This window comes from Cibotium barometz, chromosome 13, assembly GCF_041138505.1.
Source record: "Cibotium barometz isolate CiBa-2024 chromosome 13, ASM4113850v1, whole genome shotgun sequence".
Classification (NCBI taxonomy): domain Eukaryota; kingdom Viridiplantae; phylum Streptophyta; class Polypodiopsida; order Cyatheales; family Cibotiaceae; genus Cibotium; species Cibotium barometz.
The window spans coordinates 54,386,188-54,409,263 of record NC_141058.1 but is presented as its reverse complement, the minus strand read 5'-3'; the positions used below and the strand labels follow the sequence as shown (position 1 = coordinate 54,409,263).

General features: G+C 45.4%; 1 protein-coding gene across 5 annotated transcripts in view; it reads left to right on the top strand.

Annotated features, from left to right (window-relative positions):
• Window positions 1-1,793: 1,793 nt before the first annotated feature.
• The window catches only part of LOC147632856 (uncharacterized), a 62,298-nt gene continuing 41,015 nt past the window's right edge, over window positions 1,794-23,076 (top strand). For 3 of the 5 annotated variants that reach the window (XM_086807728.1, XM_086807727.1, XM_086807724.1), the window contains exons 1-2: window positions 1,794-1,989; window positions 2,268-2,392. In XM_086807728.1, coding sequence (XP_086663854.1) covers window positions 2,296-2,392 — 97 coding nt within the window. In that variant the 5' untranslated portion in view covers window positions 1,794-1,989; window positions 2,268-2,295. The other 2 variants (XM_086807726.1, XM_086807725.1) reach the window with 2 other exon arrangements.

Here is a 23,076-nt window from a genome sequence, read left to right as displayed (position 1 = left end):
ATTTGTTAAAGTGTACGACTAAGGGTGTGATGTATTGTTAGAAGAGTTCACTGTTAAATTTCTTTGCCAAGTGGGTGAGATTAGTCATTTTTAGTGGATTTTTTTTTTTGGTTACAAAGGTGAACCAAAGTGGACCACAATATAAAGTCATATATAGGAATACAACTCCTTACATGCATAAAGCCTTTCCATGCTGGTGCACACATATGAAGATTAGGCTCACATGGACCCTAACAGTATAAACCCATGCATAACCATTTGTGTTATCACACAAGATGTGTCTATAGTTAGTAAAACTCGATAATTGACGCATGTTAAAGAGCATATCTTCAAAGAAGGGCCAATGTGGAAAGGTTGCGTGTGTAAGAATCCAAGTCAAACGTAGGACATCAAGTGTTTGATAGGCAAAGTTGGTGCATGTTGCCATGCCAATCCAACTCTTGACAGTGTTTCTTTTGGGAATAATCTCAAGGAAGGGGCCCTTGCTTTGGTGGTGCATGATGAAACCTTGACAAATGATTTTCTATGGCCATTGAATACACACTCATCCATCCAAGCCACCCTACCTACCAAAGTAGGCTCCTGTAGCCAAGTCAAGTCAACAAAAGGGCATTTTCATGTTAGCAAATTTATATACATACTAGTATGTATACAGATTTTATGTGTCTTCAACAAGAAGGTGGGTCACAAGAAAGAAAAAGAGACCCAAACACGCTAGTCTTTCCCTAGGAAGAGGATGTGGGTCATGGCACGCACAGTGCAGACATGGTAGGAACTTTAACTGCCCATTTTCCAATACAGTTTGCTCTGAGACTTTGAAGTAAATATCCAATAGAGATCTTGAAAAATCTAACTGTCAAAAATAAAATTTGGCCATATGGCCACATTGTCCTCATCATTACCTATACTTGGGTTATTCAATGAAGTAAAAATAAATAATTTTTGTTATAAAGACATGTTGTACAAATAAACTACTCTTTTTGTATACTTTGAAAACATATCATAATTAGTTTAAAATAGTGGCGTTCGAAATTTTTGATTTTCAATCGGACCACATGTTTAAGTGCATGACTAAGGGTATGATGTTTCATTAGAAGAGTTCAATGTTAAATTTTTTATTTTCAATCGGACCATATGTTAAAGTGTACGACTAAGGGTGTGATGTATCGTTTAGAAGAGTTCACTGTTAAATTTCTTTGCCAAGTGGGTGAGATTAGTCATTTTTAGTGGATTTTTTTTTGGCTACAAAAAAGCTTGGAAGGTGAACCAAAGTGGACCACAATATAAAGTCATATAGGAATACAACTCCTTACATGCATAAAGCCTTTCCATGCTGGTGCACACATATGAAGATTAGGCTCACATGGACCCTAACAGTATAAACCCATGCATAACCATTTGTGTTATCACACAAGATGTGTCTATAGTTAGTAAAACTCGATAATTGACGCATGTTAAAGAGCATATCTTCAAAGAAGGGCCAATGTGGAAAGGTTGCATGTGTAAGAATCCAAGTCAAACGTAGGACATCAAGTGTTTGATAGGCAAAGTTGGTGCATGTTGCCATGCCAATCCAACTCTTGACAGTGTTTCTTTTGGGAATAATCTCAAGGAAGGGGCCCTTGCTTTGGTGGTGCATGATGAAACCTTGACAAATCATTTTCTATGGACATTGAATACACACTCATCCATCCAAGCCACCCTACCTACCAAAGTCAAGTCAACAAAAGGGCATTTTCATGTTATATACATACTAATATGTATACAGATTTTATGTGTCTTCAACAAGAAGGTGGGTCACAAGAAAAAAAAAAAGAGACCCAAACACGCTGGTCTTTCCCTAGGAAGAGGATGTGGGTCATGGCACGCAGTGCAGACATGGTAGGAACTTTAACTGCCCATTTACCAATACAGTTTGGGGCGGAAGAAAAACGAAGCGAGGATAGAATTGCCGGGACAAAGCGCAACAAAAAGACTCAACGTTTCCTGGTAAATACTATAGTAATACTCTCGAATAACCCGTACACAGGTGTGTCTGTTGAATGTACCTTTTTTTTTTTTTTTGGCCTGCCGGCTCAAAACCAGGATCTCCACAACAGCCCCATAAGAAAGCTTGGAATTCGTGTATCCCGTGCTGGCTAGTATGCTTGCCACTCTACTGCCCATCAGCAGCAGCTACTGTTCAGAACAAGTTGTGCATTAGAACCAATACAATCGCTCAATCAATCTTCTGACCTTACTGTTTTTTTCTTTTATTACTCTCTCAGCTAGAGAGGGCCCCTGCAAGATGTACAGATGCCTTTAGCCAAGAGAGAGCAAACCAAGGGCACACAACATGTGGCCCGGGTCTCCAAGAAATCGCCAACCTCTTTTCTTCTGCAGCGTTCAAGCAGTAAGTTCAATTTTCCAATCCATTTTTCGAGTGAACTGTACATTTTTAAGTGGTCTTCTGCAGTCTCAATCAAACTTGGGTTATGCTCTATCCAATCTGATTTTTGTTTAATCAAACTTGAATTAGGTTCAATCTATCTCAATCTAACTTGGATTACGCTCAATCAAACTTGGACTATATTTAATCTGACTTGGGTTTTTTAAAATCTAGCTGAATCTAGCCTTGTTTATGCTCATTGGGTCTTGACTAAGGTTATGTTCAGTGTTTCACTTTAATCCAGATTTTTGGAGTGGGTTCCATTCTTTCGACTAGTGTTTTGGTGCATCTGCATACTCAATCAAACTTGGGTTATGGTGAACTTAACTTTACATATAATCCAACGTGAGTTATGTTCAACTAAACATTGAATGAGCTGTTTAAGCTTGTTCATAGCTCCAGACAACTTTATCCTCCGGGAATTCCCAATTCTAACCAATCAATATTGTTAAAGCTTACTCTTTACTCAATGAAAGATGATATATCTGAGAATTTGGGAAATATATTGGATCGACTTCTGCTTCTACAGATTTCTGAACATGAGAAATCCTTCGAAAGGTTTTCTAGAACAAATCCTGTCTAAGCAGTGCTCCCAGTTGTTTAATTCTATTATTTGTGCTTTTATCAAATCATTCAACCTAGTCTAGAAACCATCACTATACTAGAGTCAAATTCAGGAGTGAAGTGCAGACCCAGCATCCATATGCATCTATGTTCTAGATATCAAGAGAAGAAACTAAGCTCAAGCCTCAAGCTCTATTGGAAGACCCTTGAAGAGCATCTGCATTCTATTGCTGTACCACAGAACCTTAGGCAACATAACTCCTCCTTTATTAGTGGGCAGCAATTAGTTGTGCTATCCAAGCCCACACGTATCTATACTGATGTTAAATATTAAAAGTGATTAATGTGGGAATGAACAAGTGCTAGGTAGTTGTGTAAACTAGCACTGTATTTAGGCTTCAAATAAAGCGGTTTCAATGTGTGTGAACAACCACTAGTGTGTATAAGTCTTTGTGTGGGAACAGCCTCTTAGAAGGATATTATGTAAAGTAGTGTTGTGTGGCAAAGTGACACCTATTAGGGACACTTAGCATCATATTTGGCATCTGGCATATGTGGTGGCAGCATATGCTTCACCTTTCTAAAGGAGGTCTCTCCTATAAAAAGGACCTATCTCTATAATGAATTTATGCTTTCCACTACTCTTGTATTCCCTCAAGCCCTTTGCCCTTGTGCTAATAATCTTGTTGGTCATCATCTCTCTCTCTCTCCAGTAGCTGTGAGCTTGCACTCTTACACTAGGCACACCTCATCCATCATGCCAACAATTGGTATTAGAGCCCTTTGCCCCTATTGCCTATCTGCGGCCAGTAGAGCTCCACGCATAGAAGCGCCGCCTCCAGCCACCGCTTAGAGCCCATCTCAGTTGTTCGTTGCTGCCCCACAGAACCAAGGTTCGCCACTTTAGAGCCCGTCGTTGCCATGTGCCACCGTGTAGAGCTCGCTGCCGCCATTGCCCATACGGGCGGTGCTATTGCAATGAGCACCACCACCACCTCAACTAGAGCTTGTTGCTGATTGTCCACCTCCGTGCCACCTCCATCGGCCCTAAGACCATTTTCGCCGCATGTCCGCCTTGGCCCAGCAAAAGCCGCTCGCCACTTTTGTTGAGCTCGTTGTTGCCGCGCGCCACCGTGTAGAGCTCTCGTTGTTGCCTACGCCCATACGGGCAGTGCTACTGCAACGAGCACCACCACCTCAACTAGAGCCTGCGGTTGACTATCCACCTTCGTGCCACCTCCATTGACCTTGAGACCATTTTCGCCGCCTATCCGCCTTGGCCTAGCAAAAGCCGCTCGTGGCTTAGCCACGTCTGGCTCTAAGATCGCTGCTGCCGCCATTGCTTCACCCACATTTCTGAGATAGCCTCTCCCCAAGCTTTGCCAAGTCATCATTCAAAGGCTTCTTACTTTGTCAAGTCATCATTGAGGGGGCTTCAAGTGGATCAACTCACACCAGCATCTTGCATCTTGTTCATAGAAGTACATGTATTTTGGGGCTTTCTTTTGCATACACCTTTTTTTTGACAAATTCAAAGCTTCTGTGCTGCATATTTGGGGATTCTTGTTCATAAGGGGAAGATTTGTGAAGTGGAAGGATCCATAGGCACTCTTGTAATTGCGCATACCATCTAGGCCCTTCTGTTCCTGTGCAATCACTCCCGAAGTCTTGTGTTAACTCATTCAAGTATACACGCTGTTTTTGTATACTTCAGCGATTGCACCTACAATCTTGTCATATCCTGGTGCCTTGTGTGCACACTACTTTCCCAAGAGCTCACATCAAGGGGGGCTTTCCTATTTCTAGTACCCTCTCTAGCTTTGGGAAATCCCGTATTGTTAGGATGCAAAGAGCAAATACCAATGATCTTTCCAGGTTTGGTGGGTTCATGACAAGTGAAGATCGGCTTGATGGAGAAGCCAAGCTCTGGGTTGAATTGCTGTTGGAGATCAAATCTTGCATGAGGGTGGTGGTGGGTGGTGTGCTCTGAAGCTTGTGTTATCTGACATGGCTGGTGGCATGCAGGGTGACATGTGCTATAAAGCCTTAGCGTTGCATACTTACCCTCCTTTGGCTTGGCGTTTGGAAGAAGGGGAGGAGGTTGTTGTGTGGTGGGGACCGACAAGCAGGAGCTACCCTTCCCATGCCGCTAGACGTGTGTTGTGTTGTGTTCAGGGTATGTGAGGTGGTTGGTGTAGTTGATTCGAGGGTTCTTGCATGACCATTAATGCGATTAAACACTTCAAAAATAAAGGCACACAGTTTATCCACTCAAAACGATAGGCACATTAAAATACCGGTATGTCGCATTGGGACCAAAATGGGACCCCCTGCCCAAACCCCCCTGGGGCTTTACGTCATTTTACCAAGGAGTATTTATTTGTTACAAGTGTTGGGGGTGCTTCATGTGTCTAGCACTAGGTTATCTAGAATATAATAACAGCACCAATAATAATTGTCCCCGGTCCAAAATCACTTTAATAGCTTGGCCCGGTCACTATACAATAGATGTGGGCACTTGCAAATACAATTTTTGATAACCTTCCATTCTCAAAGCTTGTTCAAAAGTGCACAAAATCTGAAACATACTGATAAATGCCAGTAAATCTTGTAAATTTCAGTAATGGTGATAATTGGTGGCCTATCACATATTTGGGTGCCTAGGAGACATAATACTAGACTTAAATTATGGTTGCACGTGATTTTTGTCAGTTTGAATCAGAGTATCTTGCAAATATGTATACTTTTTGGGAGGCTTTCCATTGATGCCCAAGATAGTGGACGTTTTTGACTACCTTATCGTCGATAAGAGGAGCCACAAAGTGAATATACACTTGGCCAAGAGGGCCATGCTTTCAAACTGAAAAACATGAAACAATCATTAATGTTAACAATCTCTCAATACCCTTGATGTCACTCTCATACCCATTATGCAAAAGTTATATGATGCCATATATCTTGGAAGAACAAAAGCACCAAGATGTGCCAAACTAAGACCCACCCTATACATCTCGGAAAACTCCTCATCATTGAAGGCAATATCAAACTAGGCTATGAAAGCCATTGCCTTACTCGCATCATATTCACCATGATAAGCTTCAAACTTGATAGACTTATACCGGCAACCTCTTGGCATGGTGACCCTCCTCATCTATCTTCATCTTCCCCTTATCCAACGGGTCAACGGCGGTAAGTGCATGCACATGACCATGGCGAGAAACATGCAGCACGGAGGCATGTGCCCTATGGGGTGACACATGATTGTCCTTGGCTGTCCCAACATTATGCATAACTTTTAGCCCATGACGGAATTCTTCCTTGGTCAATTCCAGAGGCAAATTACGGCGGCTAACTCGCCCAACACTTTCCCCATGGAAAGCATGCTTCACATATACATTTCCATCATGTTTGCCACTCTCTCTTGTATGTACATATCTGTCTTTTCCTGACCCATGCGGGGTAGAGGCTTGCTTTGAAGTCACTAAAACCTCATCCTTGTGTACATAGGACTTGATCCTGTAAGATAAATCATTACTTGTCTCCACATGTAGGAGTTAGTTCACCTGCTTTGCCTTTGACCGCATCTCCACTATTTATGAGATAGTTGAGAGCTATCTCTTGAGGGTTCACACCCAATTCCTTGGCCATAGAGTTCATAGTGTGTGCAATCAGTCCATAGTGTGCGCAATCATAGACTCGGCCTTTGTGGCCTCCAAAAGCTTATGAACCTGTGGGTTCTCATGAAATATCGTCAGCTCTTCCTCTTTGGCATTCAACTACCTCTTTAAACGTTCCATCTCGGCCTTCATCACATTTAGGTCATCTTCATGCATCCTTTGTTTGCTTTGAGAGTGTTGTCCCACACGTGTTTGCTTCTCCACATAACCTATATGCATATGCTTGTCACCCAACACATCAGAAGCATGTGTACCACTTGGCTGGCCATGTGAACTAGGCTCTTGCGCACAGTGTATGATGGCTGTTCACACGGAGCCCAATGGCCAAATGATTGTTTCCCCATTGAGAAGAGGAAAACAACCGTGCTCTGATACCACTGTAATACCACCAATTAGGTGTGAACATTCTTGGGCACAGTCTCAGGAACGACAAACTCATCAACATTAAAATATGGACCGACAACAGTACAACAGATAGCTGAAAGTACACAACATTGCTCAAGATAACACTGCGAAGATAGAGATTGCATAGTACACCACTAGGGCCACAAACGGGCTGAGACGCCCCCCCCACCCCCCCCACCCCCTCTTCCTTCAATACCGTTGTATATTATTGGAGTATTTAATATGTCTACAAAGTTCCAAGGGCTTTCCAGCCAGATATTCCATGCAATGCAAATAATGAATACATGCTACCCAAACAAGAGTACGTCGGAGTGGAATGTCCATGCAGGACTTGTCGAAAGAGTCAAAGAGACCTGATACACTTGGTGTGGAGTGAACACGAAACTGTCATTCTGAAACCACGCACAAACAGGTGCTTTCATAGTAGAACCTGGCTCACTCCCTCATAGAGGCTGTGATATAGGTCCTAGAAGCACAAGTACACAAATAGGTACTCATATTGTGACGAGTACGCGAACAGAAACTTGTAGAAGAGAAGGTACTGAAACAGAGTACTGGAGGGCAGTGGGGACTGTGGCGTTGGGGTATACTGCATGTGCAGTCGGGTACTATAAGGTACACTGCAGGTACAGTTGGGTACAACAGCTACTCAGCAGTTTCCCAGGAAGTTGGGAGCAGCACAGTTACCAGTAGCCGGTACAAGTACAGTACAACTGGTACGGCAACAGGTACAAGTGAGTACTGAAACATGTATAGCAGGTACGTAGCAGCCTGCAGCTTTTCTCTCTTTGTAAACTTTTGTGGTAGTTGATTTGCATAGGGAGAGTAGACCCAAGGGTGTGATGCACCTAGATATGTGAGGAGGAAGGACGGAGTCGTGAGTCGTGGGAAAGTTGGTGGGAAGGAGGTTTATTGGTCCAACTCCCTTATGCCATGTGGCATAGCCCACCAAGTTTAATGGTGGGCACCTCCATTAAGTGCCCACACATTAAAGTGGACACCAGGTGGGTTTAAATGACCAAAGGGGGTGCTTGAAATTCGGGCTGCCCACACACGGCCCTTGGGCCTTGGGCACAACCTAGTGGGCGGTCAAGACTTTAATGAAGTCTCAACGGCCAAAGGTTATAAAACCATTGGCCAAAAATTAAAGGGTTAAATAAAATACTTACCACTTGTTCACATGCCACAAAATCAATTTCAAGCAAGAAAGTTTAAATTTCAAGCAAGCAACTTGGTGGGGAGGAGGTTTATTGGGGTCCAACTCCCTTATGCCATGTGGCATAGCCCACCAAGTTTAATGGTGGGCACCTCCATCAAGTGCCCACACATTAAAGTGAACACCAAGTGGGTTTAAATGACCAAAGGGGTTGCCTGAAATTTGGACTGCCCACACATGGCCCTTGGGCCTAGGGCACAACTTACTGGGCCGCCAAGACTTTTAATGAAGTCTGAATGTCCAAAGGTTATAAAACCTTTGGCCAAAAATTAAAGGGTTAAATAAACTACTTACCACTTGTTCACATGCCACAAAATCAATTTCGAGCTAGCAGAGATGCGTGCACATGCATTATGCAATGGATATATCTCCTGTTCTTGGAACTTGTAAATAGTAGGTCTTCCCTAGCATGGAAGTAGCACAATGGGAAGCCTAAAACTGGGATCGGTGATAGTCGTTTCCTTGTCTTGGCCACACTACAAGTGACACGAGCACTCGCAGGTGACACAAGTCCTGGCCTGAGTACGGGCAACATGAAGCTCCATACCTACCAACTCGCCTACAAAGCTGCGGACATCGTTTTGAGGTTTTCAAGGTCTCCTCTAGAATTGTCCTTCAAAACTGCAAGGTTACAAATAATATACAATCAAAACTGCAAGGTTACAAATAATATTCATTCAAAAATTGTAAACAATATTTATGAAGCTTTTCAAAAAAGAATTGAAGAAGAGAAAGAGAAAGAGAAGGTGTCAACGGTTGCGTAGCCAAGCAGTGTGGGATTGTGACTTGGGGAGGAGAGGTCCTGAATTCAAATCCCCGTAGGCTTTGTTGGCACAAGTTGTAATGCCTTCGGGTGGAAAGACCAAGCCGCCTCCTGGTGGGTACCGAATTGCGACTACAGAAGGATCTACTCAAGAGAAAAAAAAAGAGAGAGAAGGGAGAAATGGAGGAGAAAGAAGAAAGTGAGAAGAGGAAAAAAAGGAAAAGAAGAAGTGAGGAGAAGTAGGCTACAAAGGGGCTGAAATGGATGTGAAAAAGAAGGGAGGCAAAAGCGCAACAAAAGAGGGCAAAAACATGAAGGGAAAAAATAAGATGAAAGTTTTTACCGTTGGAAACGGGGAGTTCTTTTTTGCTGGAGGTTTTTGTCATGTGCACGTTAGGGGCAGGCAGATTGACGAGCTAGAGTGTGATATGTTGTGGGTGGACATGTGCTTTTTGGTCCGCTATTGATAGTGTGTGCCTTTTGGGTGTTCCTTTTCTATTTATTGGGGGGAGGGGTACCACTTGGGCACACATCGACGGATGGAGCACAGGAGTGCAGAGCGCATGGAGTAGGAGCACCATTGCGCAGGAGGTCATCGTCCTGTCAAAATATGCAGCGGAGATGAAGACAAGATCTGAAAACACTAGAGCAAGTGCATAGCAGAAAAACACAGAAATGAAGAGAGAGAGAGAGAAGCGTATAACTGTGCTATATACACAAGAGAAAATCCCGGATACAATGATGAGAAGTGTGGGGGGCGCAAGGGGCCATTTTATATGGCCCCAGATGACCAGTCGGCCTGTTGAAAAACAGTCGACAGCCATCAGATGTGCACACGACCTGCTCTCCTCTAGTCGGCCAGCAAAAAACTCCTGTCGGCCAGCAATAGTCAGTCGGCCAGCTACAAGGGACAGCTTGGGGGTACCAGAGTCCAGTTGGCAAGCATCTGGATCAGCCAATAGGCACAGTACAGCCTCCCACACCAAGGAAAAATATGGAGAGTGGGGAAAAAGGAGAAAACACCTAAATCGGGCGGGCACACCCACAAGAGAGGCCCTGGTGTAAATATACAGACAGGAGATGACTGCTAACACCCCTCTCAGCTCCTGGATGTGGAACCAACCCCAATGAGCTGGAGTGCCGCCGGAGCATAGCCTGAGGTAGAGACTTTGTGAAGAGGTCCGCCGCATTGTCCTCCGTCGAACAATAAAGAAGCAAGATGTCACCAGCCAAGATCTTCTCACGAACAAAGTGATACTGTATCTCTATGTGCTTGGTCCGGGCATGGAAAAGACCGGGTTCCGAGCAATAGCTATACAGCTCTGGTTATCGCACTAGATGACTGTGGGCTCCTTCTGTGGAAACCCAATCTCGCCAAGCAACCTCCGTAGCCACACAACCTCGCAAGCAGCACCACAAGCAACCTGGTACTTTGCCTCTGTCGATGACAAGGCAATAGTTGGCTGCCTCTTACTGCCCCATGAAACTGCTCTTGAGCCGAGGGAAAACTTGTAGCCTGATGTGGATCTCCTCGTATCTGGATCTCCTCCCCAATCTGAGTCACTCCATCCTTGGAGTCTGACTCCATCCATCAATGACCCTCCTGTGTAAAAGACTCCAAGATCCTTCGTACCTTGCGGATACCGCAAGATCCACAATCCTGCGTTGCAATGAGACTTCAACGGCGTTTGGATGAATGAGCTCAACAGTCCCACAGAAAAGCTCAAGTCCAATCCGGTGTTCAGCAACCAGATTAATGAACCAACTAGCTTCCGGTATAGAGGCATCAACTGGCTCACAAGGATCATTCACTGTCAGCTTGGTGTTCGGGTCCGTCGGCGACATGATAGGCTTGCAGTTCTCCATCCCAAAGGACTCAAGCAACTCCTGAACATACCGCTGTTGAGAGACAAAAAACCCCCTTTGGGTGTGCCAGATCTCCAATCCCAAGAAGAAGTGAAGGCAGCCTTCGTCACTCTAATGTGCTCCACATGACCGCCGGTGACAACGAGGTCATGCACATAAAGGATGATCAGCGTGACCTGTCAGAATATGCAGCGGAGATGATGACCAAATCTGGAAACACTTGAGCAAGAACAGTGCATAAAAACAGCACAAGAGAAAGAGAGAGATAGAGGCGTGTAACTCTGCTCTATATACACAAGAAGATCCCGGAATACAACACAATACAAGACAATGTGGCAAGGGGGCTGTGGGGCCATTTTATATGGCCCCTGTACTACAGTCGGCCTGCTCTAGGACAACCGAGAGGCCTATATCTCCACGACCAGCATATATATACCCAGTCGGCCAGGTATGAACAGTCGGCCTGCATGGAGAAGGTGTCCACGACCTTTCACACAGTCGGCCTGCACCAATAGGCAATCAGTTGCAGTCGGCCATCTACTAAGACCTCTTGCCACAACAGGGTTGCCACCCAAGCCACAGAAAAATGGGGGAAAAATACGAGGAGTGAGGAAAATGAGAAAACACCTAAAAGGGCGGGCACACCCACAACAGAGGCCCTGATAAATAGGTATAGACGAGAGATGACTTCTAACACCCCCTCTCAGCTCTTGGCTGTGAAACCAACCACAGGGAGCTGGAGTGCTGGCTGAGCAAATCGTGAGATAGCGACTTCGTGAAGAGGTCCACCGCACTGTCCCCCGTCGAACAGAACTCTAGCAAGATGTCATCAGCAACGATCTGTTCACGAACAAAGTGCCTCTGGATGACCGTGGCTTCCCCAGTGGAAGCCCAAACCTTCCATATGCAACCTCTGCAACCTCACCACCTCACAAGCAGCACCACAAGCAGCCCGATACTTTGCCTGTGTCGACGACAAGGCAAAAGATGACTGCCTCTTACTGCTCCATGAAACTGCTCCTAGGCCTGAAGTAGATCTCCTCATGTTTGGATCTCCTCTCCAATCTGAGTCACTCCAACCGTGGAGTCGAACTCCATCCATCAATCCCCTTCCTGTGTAAAAGAGACCAAGATCCTTCGCATGTTGCAGAAACCACAAGATATGCAATCCTGCCTCCAAAGAGTCATCTGCAACCATGAGCTCAATAGCCTCATCAAGAAGCTCCCGTCAATCTGGTATCCATCAACCAAATCAATGAATCATTCTGCTTCCGAGTCAAAGAGGCATCATAGTGCTCACAAGGATCAACACCTGTTACGGTGGGAAGTCACGTCCTGGAAACCTGTTGAAGACCACGCAAGGCCTTCTGAAACCTATAAACCACCCTCTCTGAATCCGGAACCACAGAGCCTGGAGAATGTGTAACAACCACCTCCTTCTACAAGTAATCAACTGCCACCTGCCTGGCTTTCCAAGAGGTTCCCGTGGAAAGAATTGCCTCGTCTACAGGAGTTTCTTTGTCCCGAATACTACGAGACATCAGAGCATAAGTTACCTGTAAAGTTTCCTCTGACTGACGATCACAAGAACTACCAACATCTGTATTGGAAAGTTCCTGCCAACTGTTGCCATCAACTGGCAAGCTATCCACCATTTGGTCCTGGAAAGCCTGCACCTGCAGCAGCATATCCACACTTAAGTGGCCATTACCAGACTGCCACTCATCACAAAACTAGGAGAGAGAGTGCTGAAAGTTTGTAAACTCCATTCTCCACTCCGCCTTCCCAAACTACCTGGCCTGTTGCCTTGTCCCGGAGAGCAACAAAATGCTCATCAAACTCCACCCGTACGCCAGTGTTGCAAACCTGATGCACTAACAACAGATGAAAACCAAGTGTGGGAACATACAACACTTGGGAGGAATGCTTTCCCCCTCTGCCATCGAGAACTATCTCCAACCTGCCCTCACTGTGAACTGGGATAGTGGATGTATCCCTAGTAAGAACGTGACCAGAATACCTGCAGAGATCTTGTAAATTTGAACGGGAAGGAGTCATGTGCCTGGAAGCACAACATCGGTGTCCATCACCTGCAGGTGCACAAATGCTGGAGTCTTCACCCTTCTCGGTCTTCCGCTTGGGACACTGCCTCCAATAGTGGCCTTTCTTGCCACAATCATTACAGGTCCTCTCTGCCTTTAGTTTCTCGCGGTCTGAGTCGGACTTCTTCTTAGAAGACTTCTCCGATGAAGCCTTCCCTTTGCCCTTGTTACGGCCTTGCAACCGTTGGCCAGATAAGGCCTCTGAACCTCCGCCATGTGGAGGGTTCGAGAATCTTTCCTCTTGGTCCAAGACCATGGGCACAAGCTCCTCCCACGTGATGGTGCTGAGCCTGCCATTGGTAATCAAAGACGAGTAGAATGCTGAGTACTGAGAGAGCAAATGCAACAGCAACGTTATGGCCATGTCCTCCGATGATATCTCCTTCCCAGCCTAAAGAACTTACTGCTGAAGAGCACTTGTTAATGTGCTCCCGCATCGCCAAGGACTTTGCAGGACTCATAACCCGCATTTGTACTTCCAAGGAAATTCTCTTCATGGGCGATAACCTGTTATAAAGAGAAGCCAAATGCTGCCATATACCTCTGGCTAGCGTCATATGCTTGATATGGTTGATTACCTGCGGTGTGCAGTTGAGGAAGATGAATGAACGGACCTAGGCGTTGACACGATCCCACAACTGTGCTTGTGCCTCCCGGTCCTTACGAATCGACGGTAACTCTCCTTCCTCTACCTCCGACCGTGCAACCCCAACAACGATGAAATCAGCAAAGTCGTATGACTCCAGAACAGATTCCATCATAACCTTCCATGTGCCGTAGTTGTTCCCATCCAACTGACGGTCCACCAGGAACGTGGGGAGTGTTGGGATCTTCACATGCTTCTTAGCCATCTCTAATAAATCTGCCATTGCGGGGATGTAACTGAAAAGTGTGGGTGGGTGGGAACAAAGAAGAACTTACACCTGCAAGTGGCTGTCCAGCAAATCAGCCCACCGTCCTCTTGCTTCTCCTCTTCCCGAACAGTCCACCAATCAGCAACGCAACAGTCCCCCTCTTGCTCACACAACTCCCAAGAACTATCAAGAGCCTAGGGCTCTGATACCATGTCAGAATATGCAGCGGAGATGATGACCAAATCTGGAAACACTTGAGCAAGAACAGTGCAGAAAAACAGTACAAGAGAAGGGGAGAGATAGAGGCGTGTAACTCTGCTATATATACACAAGAAGATCCCGGAATACAACACAATACAAGACGATGTGGCAAGGGGGCTGTGGGGCCATTTTATATGGCCCCTGCACTACAGTCGGCCTGCTCTAGGACAGCCGACAGGCCTATATCTCCACGACCAGCATATATATACCCAGTCGGCCAGGTATGAACAGTCGGCCTGCATGGAGAAGGTGTCCACGACCTATCACACAGTCGGCCAGCACAAATAGGCAAACAGCTACAGTGAGCCACCTACTAAGACCTCCTGCCACCACAGGGTTGCCACCCAAGCCACAGAAAAATGGGGGAAAAATACGGGGAGTGAGGAAAAATGAGAAAACACCTAAAAGGGCGGGCACACCCACAACAGAGGCCTTGGTAAATAGGTATAGACAGGAGATGACTTCTAACATGACCATGCCGAGCTCCCAAAAGAGATATAGGTTGGGATCTGCAACCGATCTCTGAAATCTAGTCCGGAGAAAGAAGGAATCAATCTTCTAATTCCAAGCCCTGGGAGCTTGTTTAAGACCATACAAGGCCTTGCTTAACCTGTAAACCATCCCTTCTGATCCTGGAACCGCAAAGCCTAGAGGCTGCTCAACAAACACCTCCTCATGCAGGTCACCATTAAGGAACGCAGATTTGACATCCATCTGATACACGGGCCACCGCTGAGAAGAAGCAAGGGCAAGAACGGTCCGAATCGTGGTCATCCTCGTTGTCGGTGCAAAGGTATCCTCATAGTCGATGCCTGGCCGCTGAGCATAACCCTTAGCCATAAGTCTGGCTTTGTGTTTGTCCACCGACCCATCTGACGCATACTTGGTCTTAAAGACCCATTTGACACTAATGACTGACCGTTTCGACGGCCTCGGTACCAACTCCCAAGTGTTGTTCTTCTCAATGGCATCTAGTTCCACCTGCATGGCTTTCCTCCAAGTATCCTGTGCAAGGGCTTCCTTGACGGAAGTGGGCTTTTTGTCCCGCATGATACGAGACATCAAAGCATAGTTTACTTGTAAAAGCTCTGCTGAATGACTTTTATCACAGACTTTGTGCGATCTTCAAGGTCTGTCCTCTGTGGTCCATTTGGAGGGAAGCTTCGTGACACTCGACTCTTGAAAGGTGTCCACCAACCACCTGGGTACTCGAATAGAACGCGGACCCTCCTATTGCTGCGGGGGCTCATCTCCAGCTGCGGGCTCAACCTCCTGAACTGACTGAGGTTGTCCAGCTGGAACAATAGACTGGGAATCATCATCAGAATCTTCTGGTTCTCCAAGAAGTGGCGGCTCATCAACAATGGAAACTGGAACATGCTCATCAAAGACCACATCCCTACTGACAACAACCTCGTTCCTCTCTGGATCATATAACCTGTATCCCTTGGAAAGAGAGTTATATCCCACAAAGATAAGCTTTTGAGACTTTGAGTCGAGCTTCCCCCTCTGCTTCTTCGGAATGTGAACATACGCATCGCTCCCAAACACATGGAAATGGGAGACACCAGGTTTCCTGCCAAAATATTGTGTGGGAGAAACAGCAATTAGGGTTAGGTCATGTGGGAGACATACACAGAGAAGCACAAGGGAGAGAGAGAGAGAGAGAGTTGTGGGGATAAGTCAACTCATCAATAGCATGAGTGTGTGACTCCCCTATCACACATGTATATTGCACTAGTACACATAGTGCACTTAGTACATTAAAAGTACTAAGTGTACTATGTACTATAACTTATGGGCTTGTACACACTATAAGGGTGGGCATAACGCCTTTACCCCAACAACCTCCCACTTAAAGGCAAAGTGCCCTTAAGTAAAGGAAAAGAAAAAATCAGCATGTACATGATAATATACAAGGCCATATCATGGCTGAAATTGGCCTCATCCAATGCCCATCAAGTGTCTGCAATGAGCAAACCGCTCCGGAGGCAAACTCTTTGTCAACAGATCAGCCGGGTTGTCATCCGTATGAATCTTAACAAGCTGAATTTGCTTGTTCTCTATCACCTCTCTAATGAAGTGATACTTCACATTCACATGCTTCGTCTTTGCATGAAAGACAGGGTTCTTTGCCAACTGGATGGCACTCTGACTGTCACAATGCAACAATGGAATATCCCCTGTATAGCCCAAATCAACCACTAACCGAGATAGCCATAATGCCTCCTTGCAAGCCTCTGTGGCTGCAATATACTCGGCCTCTGTAGTAGATAAGGCTGTGCACTTCTGCATCCTGGATATCCATGACACAGCACCTCCTGTGAATGTAAACACATAACCGGTAGTGGACTTCCGGTTATCTGGATGACCGGCATAATCCGAATCCGTGTAACCATGCACTAATGCATCCTGTTTGCCAAAGCAAATGCACATATCCTGTGTGCCCTTTAGGTATCTCATGACACCTTTCACTGCTTCCCAATGCTTCTTGCCAGGGTTGGCCATGTATCTAGAAACCACTCCCACTGCAAATGCAATGTCCGGCCTAGTAGCAACCATGGCATACATGAGACTGCCACAAGCTGAAGCATACGGAATCTTGGCCATATCAGCCCTGTCACTATCCGACTGTGGGCTGTCCATAGCACTGAGTTTCACATATGGAGGCAAAGGAGTACTAGTCTTCTTCCCCCCGTCCATATTGAACCTCTGCAAGACTTTGCCAATGTATTCCTTTTGAGACAAATACAACACATGCTGATTTCTGTCCCGAAGTATCCGCATACCCAAGATGTGATTTGCATCACCCAAATCCTTCATATCAAAGGTTTGATGCAGCCTCTGCTTCAAGGTATCCATCTCCTTACGAGATTTCCCGGCAATCAACATATCATCAACATACAAGATGAGGATCAATAAACTGCCATCCAAAGCTTTCTTGGTGTACAAGCAGTGATCTATGTCACTTCTCCTGAATTTCTGTGATTTCATGAATGTATCAAATTTATGATACCATTCTCTTGGTGCCTGTTTGAGCCCATAAAGACTCTTTTTCAGCTTGCATACAAGCTTCTCCTTTCCACTTACTGCATAACCCTCTGGCTGCTGCATATATATCTCCTCATGGAGATCACCGTGAAGAAAAGCAGTCTTCACATCCATCTGAATCAAGTCCAGATCATCATGCGCAACCAAAGCCAACACAGCTCTAAGTGTGGTCATTTTGACCACTGGAGAGAAGTGTTGGGGTAAAGGCGTTATGCCCACCCTTATAGTGTGTACAAGCCCATAAGTTATAGTACATAGTACACTTAGTACTTTTAATGTACTAAGTGCACTATGTGTACTAGTGCAATATACATGTGTGATAGGGGAGTCACACACTCACTTGATGAGTTGACTTATCCCCACAACTCTCTCTCTCTCTCTCCCTTGCTTCTAGAACTGTGTATGTCTCCCACACAAGTGGTTGCTACTAGGCCGGACATTGATTCAGGTGCCTCCTTTCATGTCACAGGTTGCAGAGACTTGTTTGTCAGGTATACTGCTGGCAATGAAGGAGTGGTTTATTTGGGTGATAACCATGCATGCAAGATTCTTGGCAGAGGTGATGTGAGGCTTGTGTTTTCAGATGGCTCACAGCTTATGCTCCATGATGTCAGGCATGTGCCTGAGATCAAGAAGAATCTGCTTTCTACTGGACAGCTTGATGATGCTGATTATGTTACCACATTTGGTAGTGGAAAGTGGAAAATTAGTAAGGGCTCACTGGTTGTTGCCAGAGGCTCTAAGGTGGACACTCTTTACTTTATGCATGCAGGTGTTTGTCACCATGCTAATGTAAATGCAACCGAGCTGCCGGAAATCTCTATGTGGCATAGCCGGTTGGGACACATGAGTGTCAAGGGAATGGAGCAATTGTCTCGTTTGGGTTACTTGCCTTCTCTAAAGTTTTCAAGTTTTCAATTTTGTGAGCATTGTATATATGGTAGGCAACTACAGTGCCCCCACAAGAAAGCTCTTGGACAGAAAGATGCTCAGTTAGAGCTTGTGCATACAGATGTATGTGAGATGCCTCAGCTTTCTTTGGGAGGGGCAAAATATTTTGTGTCTTTTATTGATGATGCCACACGCAAGGTGTGGGTTTATCCTCTTCGTTTGAAGAGTGATACATTCTCAGTGTTTCAGAAGTTTGTTGCTCATGTTGAGAATCAAACTGGCAAAACACTGAAGGCTTTGCGTTCCGACAATGGTGGAGAGTACATGTCCAAACAGTTTCAGGACTTTTGTGATGCTAAAGGCATTAAGAGGGAGCTCTCTACTCCTTATGATCCTCCACAAAACGGGACAGCAGAGAGGATGAACAGGACCATACAGGAGAAGGTCCGTTCTATGTTGTCACATGCTGCATTACCTCATGGTTTTTGGGCTGAAGCTGTTATGACAGCTGTTCACCTTATAAATAGGTCACCTAACACGAGGCTTGGTGGGAAAGTGCCAGAAGAAGTATGGACAGGGAAGCCTCCGTCATACAAGCACTTGAGAGTGTTTGGTTGCGTTGCGTACGTGCACATACGCAGAGAAATGCGCACCAAACTTGATCCTAAGTCTCACAAATGCATATTCCTAGGATATGGTGACAGAGGTGAAATGGGGTATAGACTTTGGGATCCCATGAATAGAAAGATCATACGCAGCAATGATGTCATTTTTGATGAAACATGCATGTATAAGGAGCCTGCAAGGCAACAGGAGCCTGGCAGAGTCATCTTTGATGATGATGGACATCATGGACAACAACAAAGGGCTGTAAATCAGCCATTACAGCAGGAAAACCAGCCCTTAAATGGTGCTGAAAATGGTCCAAATGGACAGCCAGAGATGGCAGAAGATATCCCTATGGATATACCACAGTTGGAGGAGATACCGGGCATGATTTTTCAGCCTTATGGCATGGAACAGGAGCCACCAATGGGTGATATGCAGGCTGGACAGCAACCTGCAAATGATGGTCATTGGGTACGGAGGTCCACAAGACCCTCTAGAGCCCCTGACAGGTTTGTTCTAGGGGTTGACTATTTGATGCTTACTGACTGTGGGGAGCCCTCATGTTACAAGGAGGCTTTACAGAGGGCAGACAAAGCTCTATGGGAGCGTGCCATGAAGTCAGAGATGGATTCTCTGCATAAAAATGAAACATGGAAGTTGGTGCATTTGCCTGCAGGCAAGAAGGTTTTGCCTTGCAAGTGGGTATACAGGCTCAAAGTTGCACCTGATGCAAAGCCAAGATACAAAGCCAGGTTAGTGGCTAAGGGCTTCAAGCAGGAATATGGTGTGGACTTTGAGGAGATCTTCTCTCCAGTGGTCAAAATGACCACACTTAGAGCTGTGTTGGCTTTGGTTGCGCATGATGATCTGGACTTGATTCAGATGGATGTGAAGACTGCTTTTCTTCATGGTGATCTCCATGAGGAGATATATATGCAGCAGCCAGAGGGTTATGCAGTGAGTGGAAAGGAGAAGCTTGTATGCAAGCTGAAAAAGAGTCTTTATGGGCTCAAACAGGCACCAAGAGAATGGTATCATAAATTTGATACATTCATGAAATCACAGAAATTCAGGAGAAGTGACATAGATCACTGCTTGTACACCAAGAAAGCTTTGGATGGCAGTCTATTGATTCTCATTTTGTATGTTGATGATATGTTGATTGCCGGGAAATCTCGTAAAGAGATGGATACCTTGAAGCAGAGGCTGCATCAAACCTTTGATATGAAGGATTTGGGTGATGCAAATCACATCTTGGGTATGCGGATACTTCGGGACAGAAATCAGCATGTGTTGTATTTGTCTCAGAAGGAATACATTGGCAAAGTCTTGCAGAGGTTCAATATGGACGGGGGGAAGAAAGCTAGTACTCCTTTGCCTTCATATGTGAAACTCAGTGCTATGGACAGCCCACAGTCAGATAGAGACAGGGCTGATATGGCCAAGATTCCGTATGCTTCAGCTTGTGGCAGTCTCATGTATGCCATGGTTGCTACTAGGCCGGACATTGCATTTGCAGTGGGAGTGGTTTCTAGATACATGGCCAACCCTGGCAAGAAGCATTGGGAAGCAGTGAAAGGTGTCATGAGATACCTGAAGGGCACACAGGATATGTGCATTTGCTTTGGCAAACAGGATGCATTAGTGCATGGTTACACGGATTCGGATTATGCCGGTCATCCAGATAACCGGAAGTCTACTACCGGTTATGTATTTACATTCACAGGAGGTGCTGTGTCATGGATATCCAGGATGCAGAAGTGCACTGCCTTATCTACTACAGAGGCCGAGTATATTGCAGCCACAGAGGCTTGCAAGGAGGCATTATGGCTATCTCGGTTAGTGGTTGATTTGGGCTATACAGGGGATATTCCATTGTTGCATTGTGATAGTCAGAGTGCCATCCAGTTGGCAAAGAACCCTGTCTTTCATGCAAAGACGAAGCATGTGGATGTGAAGTATCACTTCATTAGAGAGGTGATAGAGAACAAGCAAATTCAGCTTGTTAAGATTCATACGGATGACAACCCGGCTGATCTGTTGACAAAGAGTTTGCCTCCGGAGCGGTTTGCTCATTGCAGACACTTGATGGGCATTGGATGAGGCCAGTTTCAGCCTTGATATGGCCTTGTATATTATCATGTACATGCTGATTTTTCTTTTCCTTCATTTAAGGGCACTTTGCCTTTAAGTGGGAGGTTGTTGGGGTAAAGGCGTTATGCCCACCCTTATAGTGTGTACAAGCCCATAAGTTATAGTACATAGTACACTTAGTACTTTTAATGTACTAAGTGCACTATGTGTACTAGTGCAATATACATGTGTGATAGGGGAGTCACACACTCACTTGATGAGTTGACTTATCCCCACAACTCTCTCTCTCTCTCTCCCTTGCTTCTCTGTGTATGTCTCCCACACATGACCTAAGCCTAATTCTGTTTTCTCCCCATCAAGAAGATCTCATCAAAGTCCACACCATATTCCTGCTTGAAGCCCTTAGCCACTAACCTGGCTTTGTATCTTGGCTTTGCATCAGATGCAACTTTGAGCCTGTATACCCACTTGCATGGCAAAACCTTCTTGCCTGCAGGCAAATGCACCAACTTCCATGTTCCATTTTTGTGCAGAGAATCCATCTCTGACTTCATGGCACGCTCCCATAGAGCCTTGTCTGCCCTCTGTAAAGCCTCTTTATAACATGAGGGCTCCCCACAGTCAGTGAGCATCAAGTAGTCAACCCCTGGAACAAACCTGTCAGGGGCTCTGGAGGGTCTTGTGGACCTCCGTACCCAATGACCATCATTTGCAGGTTGCTGTCCAGCCTGCATATCACCCATTGGTGGCTCCTGTTCCATGCCATAAGGCTGAAAAATCATGCCCGGTATCTCCTCCAACTGTGGTATATCCATAGGGATATCTTCTGCCATCTCTGGCTGTCCATTTGGACCATTTTCAGCACCATTTAAGGGCTGGTTTTCCTGCTGTAATGGCTGATTTACAGCCCTTTGTTGTTGTCCATGATGTCCATCATCATCAAAGATGACTCTGCCAGGCTCCTGTTGCCTTGCAGGCTCCTTATACATGCATGTTTCATCAAAAATGACATCATTGCTGCGTATAATCTTTCTATTCACGGGATCCCAAAGTCTATACCCCATTTCACCTTTGTCACCATATCCTAGGAATATGCATTTGTGAGACTTAGGATCAAGTTTGGTGCGCATTTCCCTGCGTATGTGCACGTACGCAACGCAACCAAACACTCTCAAGTGCTTGTATGACGGAGGCTTCCCTGTCCATACTTCTTCTGGCACTTTCCCACCAAGCCTCGTGTTAGGTGACCTGTTTATAAGGTGAACGGCTGTCATAACAGCTTCAGCCCAAAAACCATGAGGTAATGCAGCATGTGACAACATAGAACGGACCTTCTCCTATATGGTCTTGTTCATCCTCTCTGCTGTCCCGTTTTGTGGAGGATCATAAGGAGTAGAGAGCTCCCTCTTGATGCCTTTAGCATCACAAAAGTCCTGAAATTGTTTGGACATATACTCTCCACCATTGTCGGAACGCAAAGCTTTCAGTGTTTTGCCAGTTTGATTCTCAACAAGAGCAACAAACTTCTGAAACACTGAGAATGTATCACTCTTCAAACGAAGAGGATAAACCCACACCTTGCGTGTGGCATCATCTATAAAAGACACAAAGTATTTTGCCCCTTCCAAAGAAAGCTGAGGCATCTCACATACATCTGTATGCACAAGCTCTAACTGAGCATCTTTCTGTCCAAGAGCTTTCTTGTGGGGGCACTGTAGTTGCCTACCATATATACAATGCTCACAAAACTGAAAACTTGAAAACTTTAGAGAAGGCAAGTAACCCAAACGAGACAATTGCTCCATTCCTTTGACACTTATGTGTCCCAACCGGCTATGCCACATAGAAATTTCCGGCAGCTCGGTTGCATTTACATTAGCATGGTGACAAACACCTGCATGCATAAAGTAAAGAGTGTCCACCTTAGAGCCTCTGGCAACAACCAGTGAGCCCTTACAAATCTTCCACTTTCCACTACCAAATGTGGTAACATAACCAGCATCATCAAGCTGTCCAGTAGAAAGCAGATTCTTCTTGATCTTAGGCACATGCCTGACATCATGGAGCATAAGCTGTGAGCCATCTGAAAACACAAGCCTCACATCACCTCTGCCAAGAATTTTGCATGCATGGTTATCACCCAAATAAACCACTCCTTCATTGCCAGCAGTATTCCTGACAAACAAGTCTTTGCAACCTGTGACATGAAAGGAGGCACCTGAATCAATGATCCATGAGTGCATACCATGACCACCTGTAAGAAGTGAATGGGCATCAAGTGAAGAAGTAAATAGG